The sequence below is a fragment of the Ovis canadensis genome, chromosome 1 (genome assembly GCF_042477335.2).
Source record: "Ovis canadensis isolate MfBH-ARS-UI-01 breed Bighorn chromosome 1, ARS-UI_OviCan_v2, whole genome shotgun sequence".
Classification (NCBI taxonomy): Eukaryota; Metazoa; Chordata; class Mammalia; order Artiodactyla; family Bovidae; genus Ovis; species Ovis canadensis.
In genome coordinates, this window is record NC_091245.1 from 15,973,437 (window position 1) to 15,990,079 (window position 16,643).

General features: G+C 53.7%; 2 protein-coding genes across 46 annotated transcripts in view; both read left to right on the forward strand.

The window, feature by feature from the left end:
* Nucleotides 1-3,570, forward strand: part of NFYC (nuclear transcription factor Y subunit gamma) — a 64,628-nt gene extending 61,058 nt beyond the window's left edge. For 25 of the 44 annotated variants that reach the window (XM_069587527.1, XM_069587616.1, XM_069587689.1 and 22 more), the window contains 2 exons: nt 1,334-1,393; nt 2,675-3,570. In XM_069587527.1, the coding sequence (XP_069443628.1) occupies nt 1,334-1,393; nt 2,675-2,794 (180 nt within the window). In that variant the 3' untranslated portion in view covers nt 2,795-3,570. The remainder of the gene's footprint in view (nt 1-1,333; nt 1,394-2,674) is intronic. The other 19 variants (XM_069587745.1, XM_069587829.1, XM_069587606.1 and 16 more) reach the window with 1 other exon arrangement.
* Nucleotides 3,571-15,107: 11,537 nt separating this feature from the next.
* KCNQ4 (potassium voltage-gated channel subfamily Q member 4) overlaps nt 15,108-16,643 on the forward strand; it is a 59,364-nt gene continuing 57,828 nt past the window's right edge. The window contains exon 1 of one of the 2 annotated variants that reach the window (XM_069587860.1): nt 15,108-15,758. In XM_069587860.1, the coding sequence (XP_069443961.1) occupies nt 15,445-15,758 (314 nt within the window). In that variant the 5' untranslated portion in view covers nt 15,108-15,444. The remainder of the gene's footprint in view (nt 15,759-16,643) is intronic. The other variant, XM_069587871.1, reaches the window with a different exon arrangement.

The window sequence follows — 16,643 nt, forward strand, 5'->3', positions numbered from 1 at the left end:
AGGACAGGCAAGAGTCTTCATAACAACCGATTGATGGATTGTAACAGTTTGGCACTTAGTAGGTGCTCAGTAAATGTTTGCTGAATGACTGTTGAATAAATTATATGTAAATAGAATTTAAAGGTAAATGAAACTCTGTTCAACTGATGTGAAGGGCAGTCCTGCTGACCACAGGGCACAATGAAAACCTCATCTATGAGGTATATTTTCCATTTGTTTCAGGATCACTCCTTTATCCTGCAGGCATTTCTTCAGTACTTCCTTTGCACTGGGAGATGGAAAGACAAAACTTAACTGCTGCCCTCGTGAGAGGAGAAAGATTCAAAACAGAACAGTAGTTCAGAAACCCCTTTCACACCTGTCCCCTTGTTGTTCTCACAGCCCCATGGGTAGGCCTGATGGCTTGTTTTTGGCCATTGTGAGGACACTCGAGAAGACAGCCCTTGCCTTGCAGGGTGGCTGTGATGATTCCAGGAGAAGGTACACAGAAAACATGAGCTAGTCAAATGCTCCATAGATAACACATACACGCACAAACATTCTTCAGTCTTTTTTGAAGTCTACCAAGCTGTCTCTAGCAGCTGGCATTAGATGATGGCAGTTCTCCATGCCAGTAAATTCCTTTTAAAATGTATTTAAAATGCCCACATAAGATTTTAAGTACATGTGACAAATTGTTTCCTTACTGTCCCCCGCCCCCACCCTTGGCCCAGAGGGTTGTGTGTGGCCTATCTCGGAAAAAGTACTTCATAGGTTTGCCACAAGGCCTTCTAGGGCCAAGGCCACCTGCTTGCCAGGGTGTTTCATATTCCAGTGAGATAATCTAAGTGATAAGGGTTTGGTTTGGAGCCCACCGACCACTCACCACTTTGCCAAGTATTTGCAGTCTGCCATCACAGGTTGAAAGACAGACTCTTAGGGTTTCTGCCTAAACTGTAAATGTGTGCCCTATCCTGTCAGCATCTAAGAGCTAGGTGTTTTTGTTTTGACTTTAGCCTCAGCCCTCAGAAGGACCTTGTAGTGAGGGATGGTTTTGGGTGGGGGTGGAGTTTGGGAGGACACTAAGAGAGATGGTTGCGGAAGTTGTATATTGGCATCTCCATGGGCCTGTCTGTGATGCCAGCTCTGAGTAGCCATCAGTGTTCGGGCGTGGGGAGGGACCCTTGCTTTCCTGCTACTCGTCAAGCCGCTGTGCTGTGCCAGGCCTCATTCTGGGCACCTCGTATGCACTGTCCGTTTGATCTTCATGACCCTCTCTTGGCTGGTAGGCTGGTGGACTGCTGGACCAGACCCTGCAGCTCATCTGCCTACTTTGCCTTCTTGATTCCTACAGATCACTCAGACAGAGGTCCAGCAAGGACAACAGCAGTTCAGCCAGTTCACGGATGGACAGGTAGGATGCCAGCCAAGGCAGGCACAGAGGATGGGGAGTTGTTGGAGGGCAGCAGGTGCTATCTGTGGGTTTGGTGCTTAGGGGAGCTGTCCCATCATCTTCTAACAATAAGTGGACAGAAGTTGTTAGAAACAAGTCTTGCCTGTCCTCTAGGTTTATAGACTTGTGGGAGTTTAAAATAACCCTAGACTTTATATAGCCCCCCGTGCCCATTTTACAGATGAGTAAACTGAGCCCTAGAGGTGGGAAGTGCCTTGTCTGTGCTTGCCTGGCTGTTCATTGCAGAGTCAGGACTAGCGTGCAGGTCTCCAGTCTCCTTCTTTAAGAACAGCTTTTCTCTAAGCTGTGCTCTCTCTAATCTCATGGATTAGTTGAAATGCAGAGAACACGTGACCTCTCCACTCTCTCTGTGCCTGGAATTCAGTAATTCTAAACCCACGTGAGGAAGGAATCTTCCCTTTTCCCTCCGCCTTTCCCTCCGTGCTCTGGCCCCGGAGACCGCTGAGGACATGGCAGGATGGCATGCGTAAGCCTATGCTCTCTGCTGCCCAGAGACGGGAGGAGCTGGCATCCGGACCCAGCTCTGGCTTCTGCCAGCACCAGGTGCTAGGCTCACACTCAGGTCTCCTGTGTCAGGGGGTCTTAGCTGTGGGGTTTCTGTGGAAACACCTGAGAAGTTGTGTCCAGTTGACCCTGACCTTTCTTGGTGGCTCCGTGAGCATCTTCTCCACCCCTCACGGGTCTTGGCTGTAGAAAGCGACTAATCCCAGGTGACCTGCCTGCCTATCAGGGCCTGTGCAGGGGCCTCGGCCTGAACCAGACACTCTAAGGAAAAAGAGAGGGGATAATCCCTACTGCCCCTGCCAGTGAAGATTACCAAGAGTTGGGGAAATGCTGACTTCCAGGCTGCTGGTACAGTGGTTCACATTGCTTGTGTTTGTCACAGAGGAACAGCGTGCAGCCAGCTCGAGGCTCTGAGCTAACGGGATAGGCCTCGAGGCTCTGAGCTAACGGGATAGGCAGAGCCCAGAGAAGTGAAAGCCACAGGAAATGCAACCCCCCTCACCTCCTCCCTGCCCACCCCGCTCCCACCGGCTGGCGCCTCCTGGGTCTGCTGCCCCCAACCCAGCAGACTGCTGCTTCCCCTCCCCCTCCAAATGCTGTGCAGTGGGTGGTGGTTGAGGCATCCGGGGGCCCCCAGCCAACTCAAGGCCCGTAGGGAGCTGCATGCACCTCTCCCAGGGGTGACCTCACTCTCTCTCTCCTCTCCACTCCTCTCAGCAGCTCTACCAGATCCAGCAAGTCACCATGCCTGCTGGCCAGGACCTCGCCCAGCCCATGTTCATCCAGTCAGCCAACCAGCCCTCCGACGGGCAGGCCCCCCAGGTGACCGGTGACTGAGGGCCTGAGCTGGCAAGGCCAAGGACACCCAACACAATTTTTGCCATACAGCCCCAGGGGATGGGCACCACCTCTCTCCCCAGAGGACCCCGCTGACTTCCATGCCTCCTGCAGGCTAGGACACTGGTGCACAACGCCCTGAGCCTGGGGGCCGAGATTCTCCAACAGAAAGATGCAATATTTTTTATTTCCTTTTTTCTCATTTTTATTTTCTCCAAGGAATCAATATTTCAATATGTTGAGCTGTGTGTCCAATGCTATGAAATGAAAATATTAAATAACATATTTATGGCATTTTCTCAAAGAGTGTGGTTAAGAAATATTTCTTTTGTTTTACTTTTTTGGGTTCTTACCGCCACTTCTTTTAGGAGCAGATTTCCCCAGGGGTGTGTGTATCTCCTGACTCTTAGAACAGCCACTGCCCCAGGATTTGCCACCGTGTTCTGCCCTCAGGTGAAATTAGGTGATGTGTGTAGCTTCCTTTCCACTAGTGCTCTTCTCCCTGGGCCCTGCTCCTGCCCCAGAGCTCTGTGGATTTTCCTCCAGAGGCTGTGGGAACATTCCTTGCTTTATAAGACTCATTTGCCAGAGAGTGGATGGTTTCATTCCCAAACCCTTCTTTTCCAGGGACCCAAGGAGACTAGAACTTTGTGCAGACCCCTCCATCCCCCGTTTTCAACTTTATCTAATTTTTAAATGCATTAAAAATTGTGCTAGTCTCCTTTGCTGCATGGACTTCAAACTGCATGAAATGCAATAAATCTCATTTTAGATAATTTGGAGTCTGGGTTTCTGTGTCTGAGGACATTCATGGGACCCTTGCTTGGGGCTGCCTGCCTGCCTGCCTTACTTCCTGGGCTGTGTGTGGCACGTGGGCCAGATTCAGCCTGTGTCCTTCTTGATGGAGGGTCAAGAGAGCATCGCTCGCAGAGGAAGCTCTCTCTCTCCTTCAAGCAAGGCCTTGAGTAAGTCCCTCCACTCTGGCCTTGGCACGTGCTGGCACTCTGAGCTGCCTGCTATGGCCATGCCCATTACCAGGGGCCTGGCATCTGCCATGGAGGGCGGCCCAGGCCCCTTGTCAGCCAGCAGGTCAGAAGGCGTCTACAGCCAGGACTTGCTGCCTATCAGTTGAAGTAGGGAGCAGAGAAAGAGCATGCCACTTCTTCACTGGGGACAGAGGCAGTGGTGAGCTGTCTTCCCTACCTTCACCATGCCATTTACAGCTAGAATGAGGCCTGGTGTCATGGGAAGAGCAGAGAGCTGGGTGCCAGGAGAGGACCTCTTGTTTTCTCAAGTAGTAATATGTCATAAAACCTTGGGCAGCTTCTTTCTAGGACTCTCTTAAGGGGTGGAGGCCAGGCTGGGGAAGAGGCTTTAATAGATGATTTCAAGTCTGACTCTCAGACCCACATAATTCCCTCACCAAATATCTCCCATTGTCAACCATGGTAAGCCCTTGGACATCTATTTCATTTTCAGTTATTTACCTAAATGGACCTTACCTTACGCCACAAGCAAAGATGATATGTCTTGCATTGAAAACATACACAGTGAAATGATAAAACATGACAGAATTAGGAAGACTATCATTGAGTAGGAAATCTGAATCACTGAAAACAAGAACAAATGTTCTGGTTGCGATGGTGGAGACAGAGTTCTTAAAATGAGGTTTCTCATTTGATCCTGAGCTTCCTGACCACCAGAGCAAAAAGAGAGCTGCGACCAGGTGAGAGAGTCACGCTATAAGAGAAAGAAAACATTCTTTGGCAAAAGCAGATGTTCCTCGCCGCAAGGTTTTGGATCCATGGTCCCCCTCCGGTGTCATCAAGGCCGACAAAGCAGGGGATGCTGTCACCATAGGTCTGGTCTGCCCCCTTCATTCTAGCCCTGGATTTGTCTGAAGGGGATTGTCTGACTTTCCCACCGTCCTGTACCCAGACATGTCTCAGTGAGTCATGCAGGTAATTTGCTGATAGCCTGTGCCCAGCCCCACATGGAGAGGCTCCAGGAGAGGGCTCATGAGAAGGAGGAGCTCCCAGAAGGGGTTCTGGGCTCAGAGAAAGGGCAGAAGCTCAGCTCTTATTTCCTGGCTAACTCCTGTATTGAGGCCACTGCACTGTCACGCCTTGCTGCTCTTCCACTCATTCCCCCAAACCCAAGCACAATTGGAATCTCAGACGAGTGAGGCCCCATTTTCCCACAAACTTCATTCTTAATTTGGAGATATTTTGACCAGTTGCCTTACTGAGCACGTTCCCTTTAAATTTCCCCGCCAGCAGGGCCCATGCGGGGTGTAAACAAACACTTTGGTACAGCCCAAGAGAGCCCCTATCTAATACCCAGCATGATCCCCTTACATCCGGAGCACTCTTAGACATTTTCCTAGCACTTGCAGTCTGTCCTCCCAATGATCTTCACAGTGACCCTGCAGGGGAGACAGGAAGAGGGACGGTGATCCCTGTATTATAGATGAAGACATAGGAGGCCCAGTGAAGTGCAGTGACTTGCCCAAGGTCACTGAATGAATAGGGTGGAGCTGAAACCAAAACATTAGTCTCCTGACCCCCTCCATACATGGTTGCTTTCTGGCCAAGGGTGGGGTATGTGTGTGAGTAAGAAAGAACAAGACTACTAAAAATGAATGGTCTCCTTTTGCTCTGTCTCCCCAAACCCATTGGTGCAGCCTTGAGTATGCATGAAATAAACAGAGCAGTTAGATCGGATAGGTGGACAGCTGGTGGTTGGGATAACTCCCAGAGGTTGATGCTGGAGACCAGGGACCCCTGGGATTATGAAAAAAAAAGACTACCTGGCCAGCCTCCTTGCTGCTCAATTCTACTGAGGCCACAAGGGGGCAGCAGGTAGCACTCACCCAAGACAAGGAGGTGTCTTGTCCCACCCTTATCCCAACTTGAGACAACTATAGGAACTATGAGGCGTGACTGTCCCCTTTCTCAAGGGGTACTAGACCCTTAACTCCCTTTTGGATAAGACTCTTAATTTTTGCAGGGAGGGACCTTCCTAGGGCAACAGTGAGGGCTGGAGACACTATCTTCAGAATATCACATCCAGGCAGGTGGTTAGAGTGTCCAACTCTTTGTGACCTCATGGACTGCAGCACTCCAAGCTTCCCTGTCCTTCACTATCTCCCACAGTTTGCTCAAACTCAAGTCCATTTGAAGTCAGTGATGCAATCCAACCATCTCATCCTCTGTCGTTGCCCCCCTTCTCCTGCCCTCAGTCTTTCCCAGCATCAGAGTCTTTTCCAATGAGTCAGCTCTTCACATCAGGTGGCCAAAGTATTGGAGCTTCAGCATCAGTCCTTCTAGTGAATATTCAGGGTTGATTTCCTTTAGGATTGACTAGTTTGATCTCCTTGCTGTCCCAGGGACTCTGAAGAGTTTTCGTCTTCATCGTTCAACCTTCTCTATGGTCAGATTTTAATAATGACTTTTTGACAGCCCTTTTTATCTCCCCATCCTTGTATCTTCTCATTCTTTTCTCCCCTGCACTCTATATTCCTGTCACACTCAAATTACTTGCTGTTTCCTGAACTCATCTCCATGTTTTCAGAAGTACTGACCCCCATGGCTGTCCTTTTTTAAAAATATATTTATTCATTGATTGGCTGCTCCGGGCTTTGTTGCTGCGCACGGGCTGGCTCTGGTTCGGCGACCAGGGGCCCCTCTCTAGCTGCAGGGCGTGGGCTCCTCACTGTGGTGGCTTCTCGTTGCAGAGCGTGGGCTCTAGGGTGCATGGGCTCAGCAGTTGAGCACGGGCTTAGCTGCTCCTTGGCATGTGGATCCCTTTCCACACCAGGGATCAAACCCTTGCATTGACAGATGAACTCCAAACCACTGGACCACCAGGGATGTCCCCTGGTTGTCCCTTTACTTCTTTTTCCACTTAGTGAACTCCTATACATCCATAAAGGCCCAATTTAAATAACCCTTGCTGAGAAACTTCTAACGCATAGGGCAGAGTTTGCAAAGAGCTCTTTGATGCTGTCATAGCAACCTCTACAGCCTCTGGTATCAGTGCTCAGACACACAGTCGTTCGACAAATATTTCTTTGGCACTTTCTGTGTTTCAGACATAGTTTGGACATTGTGAAGATATCTGAAAACAAGCCAGATGAGCCTTGTGCTATCATGGAGCTTACATTGGGTTGGGGGCTGGGGAAGAGGAATGAGCGGGGAGACAAACACAAGACCAGTTAGGCTCTGAACAGTCTGTTAGAACTTTCTGGTTTGGGCTGCCTTCCTCACCAATGGTCCTTCTCCAGTTCAAGGCCGTCTCTGTGCCTCCAGAGTGCAACTTAGGGCCTGGCACCAACAGAATGGCAGCAACTGAAGAGTGAGCGAATGAACACAAACCCTTCCCTGAAAACGAGGCCTCCAGCACTGCACACATTCTCCCTCTGCTCATTGGCTCTCACTTCACCTTTTCACTTGCTGGCAGTTTTCTGCTGAGCACTGATGATATGCTGCTGCTGCTACTGCTGCTGCTGAGTCGCTTCAGTTGTGTCTGACTCTGTGCGACCCCATAGACAGCAGCCCACCAGGCTCCCCCGTCCCTGGGATTCTCCAGGCAAGAGTACTGGAGTGGGTTGCCATTTCCTTCTCCAAGGCATGAAAGTGAAAAGTGAAAGTGAAGTCGCTCAGTTGAGTCCGACTCTTAGCGACCCCATGGATTGCAGCCTTCCAGGCTCCACCATCCATGGGATTTTCCAGGCAAGAGTACTGGAGTGGGGTGCCATTGCCTTCTCCAGATGATATGCTAGGCAGGGATATTTGATGGAGATTATTCTTATAAGAAAATTTTGTGTAGGAAAATACATCTAAAGCTTGGTATTTAGATGAATTAAATCTCATTTCATCTTCACATCCTCATTAGGTAGATACTCTCATTAGTGAGAAACTGAGGCTCAGAGAGGTTAAGAAATTATCCAAGAGCACCAACTGGTTGAGTGGAGCCAGATGCTCCATGAAGCCTCTCATCCCAGTGGGCTCAGCCCCACCAGTCATCCCCTCTGATAGTGATTCTTTTCCTACAGAGAATGGAAGTCCCTGCCTCCCAATTCCTGAGTCGGGACCTAGCCTCTATCCCACTGCTCCAGCCATCTATTGGCCTCTGTAAGGTGGCGCTGACCTTGCAGGAGGAGAGGACCCCAGGGTGGAGGGCCAGGCAAGTACCTGGTCCCATGAGCAACTTGGGCCTGGCCTCTGCAAGGCCCTCAGAGCCAGACTGGCAGTGGTACCCAGCTTGGGTCCTGGGCCACTACCACGAGGGGATTAGAGGACAGCAGGCTGGCATTCAGGAGGGGAGAACCTGAGCTGGGCCCCAGCTGCGCCAGGCTGGGCTGAGCTCCTCAGGCTGGCTGGTGCTGAGGAGAGGTCTGAAATGGCGCTCAGCCCCATCACCTCTTGGGCTCCCAAGCTCTGTGCCCTTCTCTTCCAATGAAGGTCTACAGGACAGAAGCTTTCTAAGATACTGAATGTGTCGAAATGTCTTTATTTTTCCCTTTGTTTAAATGACCATTTGGCAGTGTGTGGGATTCTAGGTTCACAATTACTTGCCTTCAGCACTCTGAAGATACTATTCCATTGTCTTTTGGCGTCTCTTGTTGCTGATGAGATGCTTATTGTCAAGTCAATTATTGGACCTTTGTAGATAAGCTATCTTTTCTTTCTGGTGGCTTTTAGAATTTCATTATTATTCTTGTTATTCTACACTTTGGTGACAAGGTGTCTAGATATAGTTTTGGTTTTAAAGATATCTTATGAGGCAGTCTGGGACTTTTAAATCTAGAAATTCATGTCTTATTTCTGGAAAGAACGTAGTCACTCTTTCCAGTATCTTTTTCTGGAAGCAATAATATATATGATAGAGTTTCTCATTCAATTTTCTTTGTCTCATTTCTTTCATATGTCTAATTGTTTTATTGTTTTGTGCTTCATTCTGGAGGATTTCTTCAGTTCTAGCTTCTAATTCACTTATTTTCTCTTCAGCTGTATTTACTCTAACCCATCTATTGAATGTTGGTGAATTTAATTCATTTCTAAAATTTCTAGATAACTATTCATAACTGCTACATGTTTCTGTCTGATATCTTCCTATTCTTATTTTATTATTATCTTATTTTATTATTATCTTCCTTTATCGTCTTAATGATCTTAACTATATTAAACTTCTTTTCAGATTGTTCCATTATCTCTAGGTCTTTAAATATGAACCCTCCCATGAGAGAGGTGTCTCTCAAGATAGTGTATTTCTTATATGTTGTGGTTTATCCTTGAGATAGTTATTTTTAGCACATTTTCCTGACTGTACCCTGGGATTTGGAGGCCATGCTATGATATCCCTTGTGACTCAGCTGGTAAAGAATCCACCTGCAATGCAGGAGACCTGGGTTCAATCCCTGGGTTGGGAAGATCCCCTGGAGAAGTGAAAAGCTGCCCACTCCAGTATGCTGGCCTGGAGAATTCCACGGACTGTACAGTCCATGGGGCCGCAAAGAGTCAGACACGACAGCCACTTTCACTTTCACTATGGTACTACTGCTCAGCTGTGTCTGCCCAAGCCTTGTTGAAGTGCACTAGCCCCAAACTAGCCCTTATATGTGTCTTTTTGGATTTTTGCACGGCATGAATATCAGATCCTGAGTCCACATCCATGTGGATGGGCTTAAGGTATCCTAATCCTGTGGGCATTCTTTCTTCCTCCCAAAGCCAGGTCAGGTGGCTAACAGGCAGAGATAATTTAGTCCTGTTTATGGCAGGCAGCACTCTCCCAGGCCAAGCATTAAGTAGGGAGCCTGACACTAGTGGGGTCTACAGGTGTTCATCCCACCCCACTGGAATGCTGAATCCCTCCTCGGAGGTACAGCTTCAACTCCTGCCCACCATTGGACTCTCCTCTCATTTACTGGCCTTAGAGATTTTGCATTCTTGCTTTTAAACATGGATGTGTGTTTTTGTTTTTAGTTATCCAGCATTAATCTTGTACATCTACTTCTTTAAGGGGGAGGGGCTTTAATAAAGTGTTCCATCAAGTTTGACCAATCAAGTCCTCTCTAGGCCTCCCATCCCCATCACTGAGCCCCTCTTCTCCTCTCTGAACCTCTACATCTCTCACCCAGTCTCGTCCCTTTTCGGAGCCTCCTTCCCTGACACTCCATCTGCCATCCCTACTGTTCATGTCCTCTTCCTCCCTAAATCCTCCTTCAAGTTTCCTGACCTTGGGAGAGGAGAGAAGGAAAGCTTTCCCCACTGCATTCTCAGCAACTCAGAAAAATCCTTCCCCCTCATTTTCCAATGAACTCCTCCGTCCCGGTGGCTCTCACTAAGAACACGGAGCCTGCCCACAGGGCTACGGTGGTGTTGTCCTCCCGCATGGTCTTCTCGGAGGTGGAGTCACGGAGGAAGAATCCTGAAGGCCGAGGAGAAGTAGCACAAGGAGGGATGGCTTTGACCTTCATTCCCGCACCCCTTCTCCCTCAGTGTCTCCTCCTGGTGGGCCCCCCTCCAGCCCTGAGGATCAGTGGGGGTTCACTTTCGCTGAGCTCAGTGACACTGCTCCCTCCCCAATCCCCGTGGCTCTGAGCTGACTGGCCCAGAAGACCAGCGGGGTCTGGGCCAGGGACAGCTCAGTGGCACACCCAGAGCTGGGAGAGAAACTCCCCAGACCCCGCCAGCACCTCTACCTGCCAGATGGCCTCGGTCTCTTGTCCTCTCTGGGAAGAGGAAGCAGTCCTGATCTTTCTCCTCCCACCGTCAGTGGGGGTGGATCCCTGGACGTCAGTAAGGGTCACCCCGCGAGAACCCCCCATTCCTACTAGAAAGACTTCCCACGAGGAGGAGGGCTGCTAGGAGAAGAGAATCCTCACAGCATCTCCTGGCCCCATCTGAATACATGCCTGAAAAGTGCTAAGATCCGTGGTTCACATTTGTACGGCTCCCCGCACAGCTGTGACTTTTTCATGTATTGTTGCATTTAGTCTTCCTGATAGCCAGAGAGACTGGGGCAGAGGTGAAGTGCCCCAGGGTACCAGCGAGTCCAAAAGTAGAATCAGGAGCCCAGACTTGACCTGTTGCTCAGTGCTCTTTCTACCGCTCCCCACAGGCCCCCACTGCCAACCTCAGTACTAATGCCTCCAACTCCCCTTCCTGAGCTCTCTCCTGCAGAGCCCCAGCCTCTGCAGCAAGCCTAGGCTCAGCCCCCGCCAGGCTCCCTGTTTCTTATCAGGCCAAATCAGACCCTTCAGCCCTGCATTCAAGGGCCCTTGTGTCCCCCTCATCAAGCTTGCTCTTCCTCCTCCATGTTCTGTAAATCCTCCCCTTTCCCACTCCACCTCTCATGTACACATACTCGCACACACACACACATTCACTATAGCACAGGGGTATTTACTAGGCAAGACTCTTCACCAAGTCTCAGTCTCCTTGTCTGTAAAATGGGGGTGTGAATAGTATTACCTCAGAGGGCTGCTGGGATGCTGAAATAGACGATACAGGTAAGGCATCCTACGTGAAGTTCTGGGCCTCCTTCATGCGACCTGCAGGCATTACTTGTTGCACTTCTCAGCACCTCTCCAAGTCCTCCCAACCCCATCCCCAAGAAGGTTCCAACTCTGCCATTGCCAGTGGAGACCACTCCTTATCTGACTTCTAGCAACGCTTAGATATATAAGAAAACCCAAATAGTTTCTGGGCTGTGGAGAGAGAAGAGGAGGAGGTCTGGTGGGTGAGACCTCAACCCCCTTCACCCCGACTCAACCCAAACACCTTTGCTTGAATGCTCTTTACACACTGCGGTGCTACCTTAAGATTCTGTCTGTAAAAAAGGATTCTATTCTTAATAAAGCCTGAGACCCACTGGCTTAAAACCCTCTTCCTACTCCAGAAACGAATCTGCACCCTTGGGTTGACCTGAAGTTGTCAGTCAAGGACAGGCTTGAACCTGGCCCTGTAATGAAGGTCCCTACCACTTCTAGACCTCAACCTTTTCAGACCTGGGAGTCTCAACCCCTGGCAGAAATAAGTCCTAAAGAACAGAGATTGGGGCATCTGTGGCTCCTCTCAGCACTGATCTCAGTACCCAGGGCACAGTGGGTGGTGCTGGCCAGGGGAGAGAACAGCTCACAGGCAGTTCTGGATACTGGCTGTGTATCCTGAGGTGAGTCCCTGCACCTCTCTGAGCCTCAGCTTTCTCACGTGCCAGGCTGCTCTGGTCCCAGCAGAAGCAAGGCCTGGCACAGTCAGTGCTCAGCAAATGGGAGCTCTCTCCCTGCCCAATCTTCCTCTCAATCAATACTTGCTCCATTGATGGATGAAAGTGACAATGATGAATTACAGAAGATCCTGGAGCCCTTCTTGTGGACAGATGGGGAACCTGAAGCCCGGAGCCAGGCATGGACTTGCCCAGGTGGGACAGTGAGTGAGTCAGGGCAGAGCGGAATGTCTTCTGGGCAGTGTTACCGGGAAGAGATGTGGGGGTTTGGCGGGGGTGAGTGGGAAGGAAGCTGCTGAGGATGGGGTGAAGGGAGCAGGTGGGAGAGAGGGCAGGAGGAGGGTAGGGAACCACAGCCTGCCCCCTCCCTCACCTCCAGCAGGGAGGCTGACCGAGAGCACCTGAGACAGCTGTGGGCTCAGAAAAGTGTCTTAGTCACTAAAGACTGTGCTGGGGAAAGGCCCTCCTTCCGGTCATACTCATGCCCTGGAATTCGGACGGGGCAGGAAGGCCACTGGGTGACCCTCAGAGTGGCCACCTGTCCTCTCTGCAGTGGACTGTCTCCTCTGCCTCCACGCGTGCACACACACCTACACACACACACTAAGCTTTGCTTATGTCCTCCTGGAACCATCATCCTCATCCCCCACTCCTTAGGAAAAGTTCCATGACTCTCCACTTTATTTATTAGTATTATTATTTGTCCTTGCCACACAGCATGTGGGATCTCACTTCCCCAACCAGAGGCTGAACCAGGCCATGACAATAAAAGTCCAAAATCCTAACCACCAGGCCACCAGGAAACTCTCACATGACTGCACTTTAGGAAGCGGCGGGCCTGTCCCACTACACGTGTTTCTGCAGGGGACACAGGCCTCTGGGCCCAAGAAACTTCTTCCCAAGATCCACCTTCCATCCCTCCAGCTACAGTCACAGTCTCTCTTTTCCTCTTGCTGCCTCAGAGGCTCATCTGGAGCTGGAGTTGGGAGAGGATGGGAGACCTCTCCTGACAGTGAGGGCTCCTCACAAATTGGAAGAAAGCTGTGGCATCCAGAGGTGATGCCACACTTGATGCTCGGCTTTCCCAAACCAGACTCAGTTTCAGCCCTTCTGGAAGTTGATGAAGAAGTGAAGTGAAAGTCACTCAGTTGTATCCCACTCTTTGCAACCCCATGGACTGTACAGTCCATGGAATTCTCCAGGCCGGAACACTGGAGTGGGTAGTCTTTCTCTTCTCCAGGGGATCTTCCCAATGCAGGGATTGAACCCAGGTCTCCCGCATTGCGGCTGGATTCTTTACCAGCTGAGCCACAAGGGAAGCACAAAGGAAGGGGTGTTGATGAGTGTGTGTTTAAGTGCCATTTCTGCCACAGAAGAAGAGCCTCAAAAAGACCCCAGGAAACCCCCTAGATCCCTTAAAACTGCTTTCCTTCCCACCATTCAAGTCCCCAGACCTTAGTCTTCCCCCCAGGGCCCCTGATTGGGGAAGCACAGTCAAGAGGTCCCCTAGCGACTGTAAAGGTAGTGCTGCATATCTAAGGGATGCTAGCTTCAGCTCATGGAGAGAGGAGGGGTTAACCCAGCTTTTGCAGTGCAGCCATAGCTGGGCCCTGGGGTCCAGAAACCTTCCCCAGCTACTAGGGAGGAAGAGGCATAACCTGCCCTGGGGGCACCAGGCTCTGGCCCCAAGGACAGCCAGAGAGATTCAGGTTAGACCCCAAAGGCAGTCCCTGTCTTGCAGAGGGAAAAGGGTCACTGTTGGGGAAGGGGTACAAGCCGACTGCTAAGCCCAGTCGGGGACCCCCAGTTCCCTGCAGCCCCCTCTTTGCCCGCCAGCAGCTCTGCCTCTCTCCCTCTCTCTCCTTCCCCCACTGGCGCTCAGCAGATCAATGCTGCCTTTGCTGACAGCTGAGAATCGAGCTCTCCTTCCCGCCCCCTCTGCCGCCCCTCCCGCTCGGCTCCGTCCCCCGAGATCCTCCCGGAGGAACCGGGAAGAGTTTGCTGCGGAAGCGCTTCACCCTGGGGCAGGGCCTGCGGAGGGAGCGGCTGTTGGGGCCGAAGCTTTGGTCGGGAGAAGAGGGGAGGAGGATGGAGAAACACAAAGGACCACCGCGGGCGGGACCAAGGGGGGCTAACGGGAATGAAAGGGCCTCCCCCAAAGCTAGAGAGAGTAGGTCAAGCACCAAGAACTTTCTAGCGGGGAAAAGTCTCGCCGTTTTGGGGTGGGATTCTGTGAACCTTTGCGAGGGGGTCGGGGGGAGACCGTCTGGCCTCCGCGCAGGTTCAGAGCCCACCTCCTAGCACCCGTGTGCCCTGAACCGTGCCCTGACCCGGAGAAGAGGCAAGGTTGCGCTTCAGACCGGCTTGGCGCGGAGCAGGCCCCTCTGATCCGAGGAGACTTTGGGGGCAGCGTGGCCTAAGCGAGGCTCTTCCCGCAGCCTAAAGAAGGGAAGGGCAGAGGTGCGGTGGGTGGGAGGGAGAGCAGACACACCTGAGCCCCACAGTGCTGCGCGCGCCGCCACACACTGCGCGGGCACGCTTAACACATCTCGCACCACGCGCACCGGCGCAAGCCGACGGGTCACACCTCGGGGACACTGCCACCCTCAGCGGGCGGGACCCTGCACACCCATCCACCTCGTGCCCCCGCCCCGCCCCTCCTGACCCAACCCCACCACCTCGAGGAGCCACAGCCGCCCACTTGGCGCACACAGCGGGCACGTCTGCATCCACTCGCACCCAAACTCCGCGGGACGCGCGCCCCTCCGCCACCGCGGCAGCGACCCCTCGCTCCGGCGACCACACCGGCGGTGTCCCGCCTGCCCCCAGCCCGGCCTTCAGGTCCACGCAGCTCCGCGAAGCCCGGCGCGCTGCTCGCGCCCGCAGGCCGGCCGGCCCCGGCGCTGCCCCCGGGGGCCGCCACCACGCGGTCCGGTCCCCGCCCCGACTCGGCGGCCTGCGCGGCGGGGGCGTTCTCCCGCCGCCTCCCCGCGCGTCCCCTCCCTCCGCCCGGCCTCGCCGGCTCGCTCGCTCCCTCCCGATTTGGGAAGGCGGCCTCGGGGCGGGCGGGGGCGGCGGGGGCGGGGCGGGGCGGGGGAGGCTGACATGTGAGCGGCGCGCCGGCGGCAGGTGGAAAGGCGAGCGGCATGGAGCGCGTAATAAGAGAGTTGGAGTCGGAAAGAGCCGCCCCAGTCGCCGGGGAAGCGGGCGGTCAGCGCGGGCTCAGTCGGCCCCCCGACTCAGAGCGCCCGCCCCCGGCCCCGGAGCGGCCCCGGCCCGACCCCTAACCCCCGCCGACCGCGCCCGCCCCGGGCCGCCCCGCCGGCCCCGGGTCCGAGCCATGCGCCGCTGAGCGCCCCGCGCGCGCCCCCAACTCCGGATCGGACCCGGCCCCGGCCCCCTCCCGCCCGGCGCCGCCCATGGCCGAGGTCCCCCCGCGCCGGCTCGGCCTGGCCCCCCCGCCCGGGGACGCCCCCCGCGCCGAGCTGGTGGCGCTCACGGCGGTGCAGAGCGAGCGGGGCGAGGCGGGCGGGGGCGGCTCCCCGCGTCGCCTGGGCCTCCTGGGCAGCCCCCTGCCGCCGGGCGCACCCCTCCCAGGACCGGGCTCGCGCTCGGGCTCCGCCTGCGGCCAGCGCTCCTCCGCCGCGCACAAGCGCTACCGCCGCCTGCAGAACTGGGTCTACAACGTGCTGGAGCGCCCCCGCGGCTGGGCCTTCGCCTACCACGTCTTCATGTGAGTTTGCGACCCAGCCAGCGCTGCCGTCCCGCGCGGCCCCTGCTGGAGCCTGGGCCCAGGGGGGAACGGCCGCCCCGCCCTGGCTCCGCCTCCTGGCCCCCAGCCCCGAGGCCGGCCGACCCTCGTCGCTCTGCCCCCAGATCTGAGCCCGCTTTCTGATCCCCCTCAGCCTGATCCTAATCCCCGCTCTCCAAGTCCTGACCCTTGCCTGACCTGGCTTCTGACCTCCCCTACCTCAACTCCTTATTTCCACCCTTTCTCCAATCCCTGCTCCTCTGTTCCAGGTACTCCCCACGCCTGCTTCTTGTCCCCCATCTCTCTTCAATCTGGAGCCACTAAAGTGTGGCTCCCTTTTTTCTCTTCCTCACTTCTGTCTTCCCGTGTCCCAGACACAGAGGACCCTTTGGCCCTCCTACACTGTCACCCTCTCCACAGCTCTGTAGCCGCAGTAGGTTCCTACCTGGGCTCCCCTCAGAGATGTCCCTCTCCAGGGACGACCTCCACCCCAGCCCAGGACTGGCCCCCAATTATAGGTGTTTGGGAGTCCCCTTGAGCCACCGGAGTTCTGACACTGGCATGTGCTGACTTCTGTGAGTCTTCACGCAGTCTTCCCTTCCACCCTCAACTTCCCCGTGGCAGCAGTGGGCCATGCCGCCTGCCCTGTGGGCTCTGCCAGCTAGCCTGCCCAGCTCCCGGGCCGCACCAGGGAGCACCAGGCCTGGCTCTGAGCACCCCCAGGGGAAAAGAAAGAGGAGAGGGGTAGGTTTGGAAACACCCAGGCTGCGGGCCCCCTCCTCCCCCTCACCAGGCTCCTACAACTTTCAAAAACACTGACCCTTCTTGGATGTAAAGAGTGAATTTTGGCAGCTCAGAGTTCTGTCT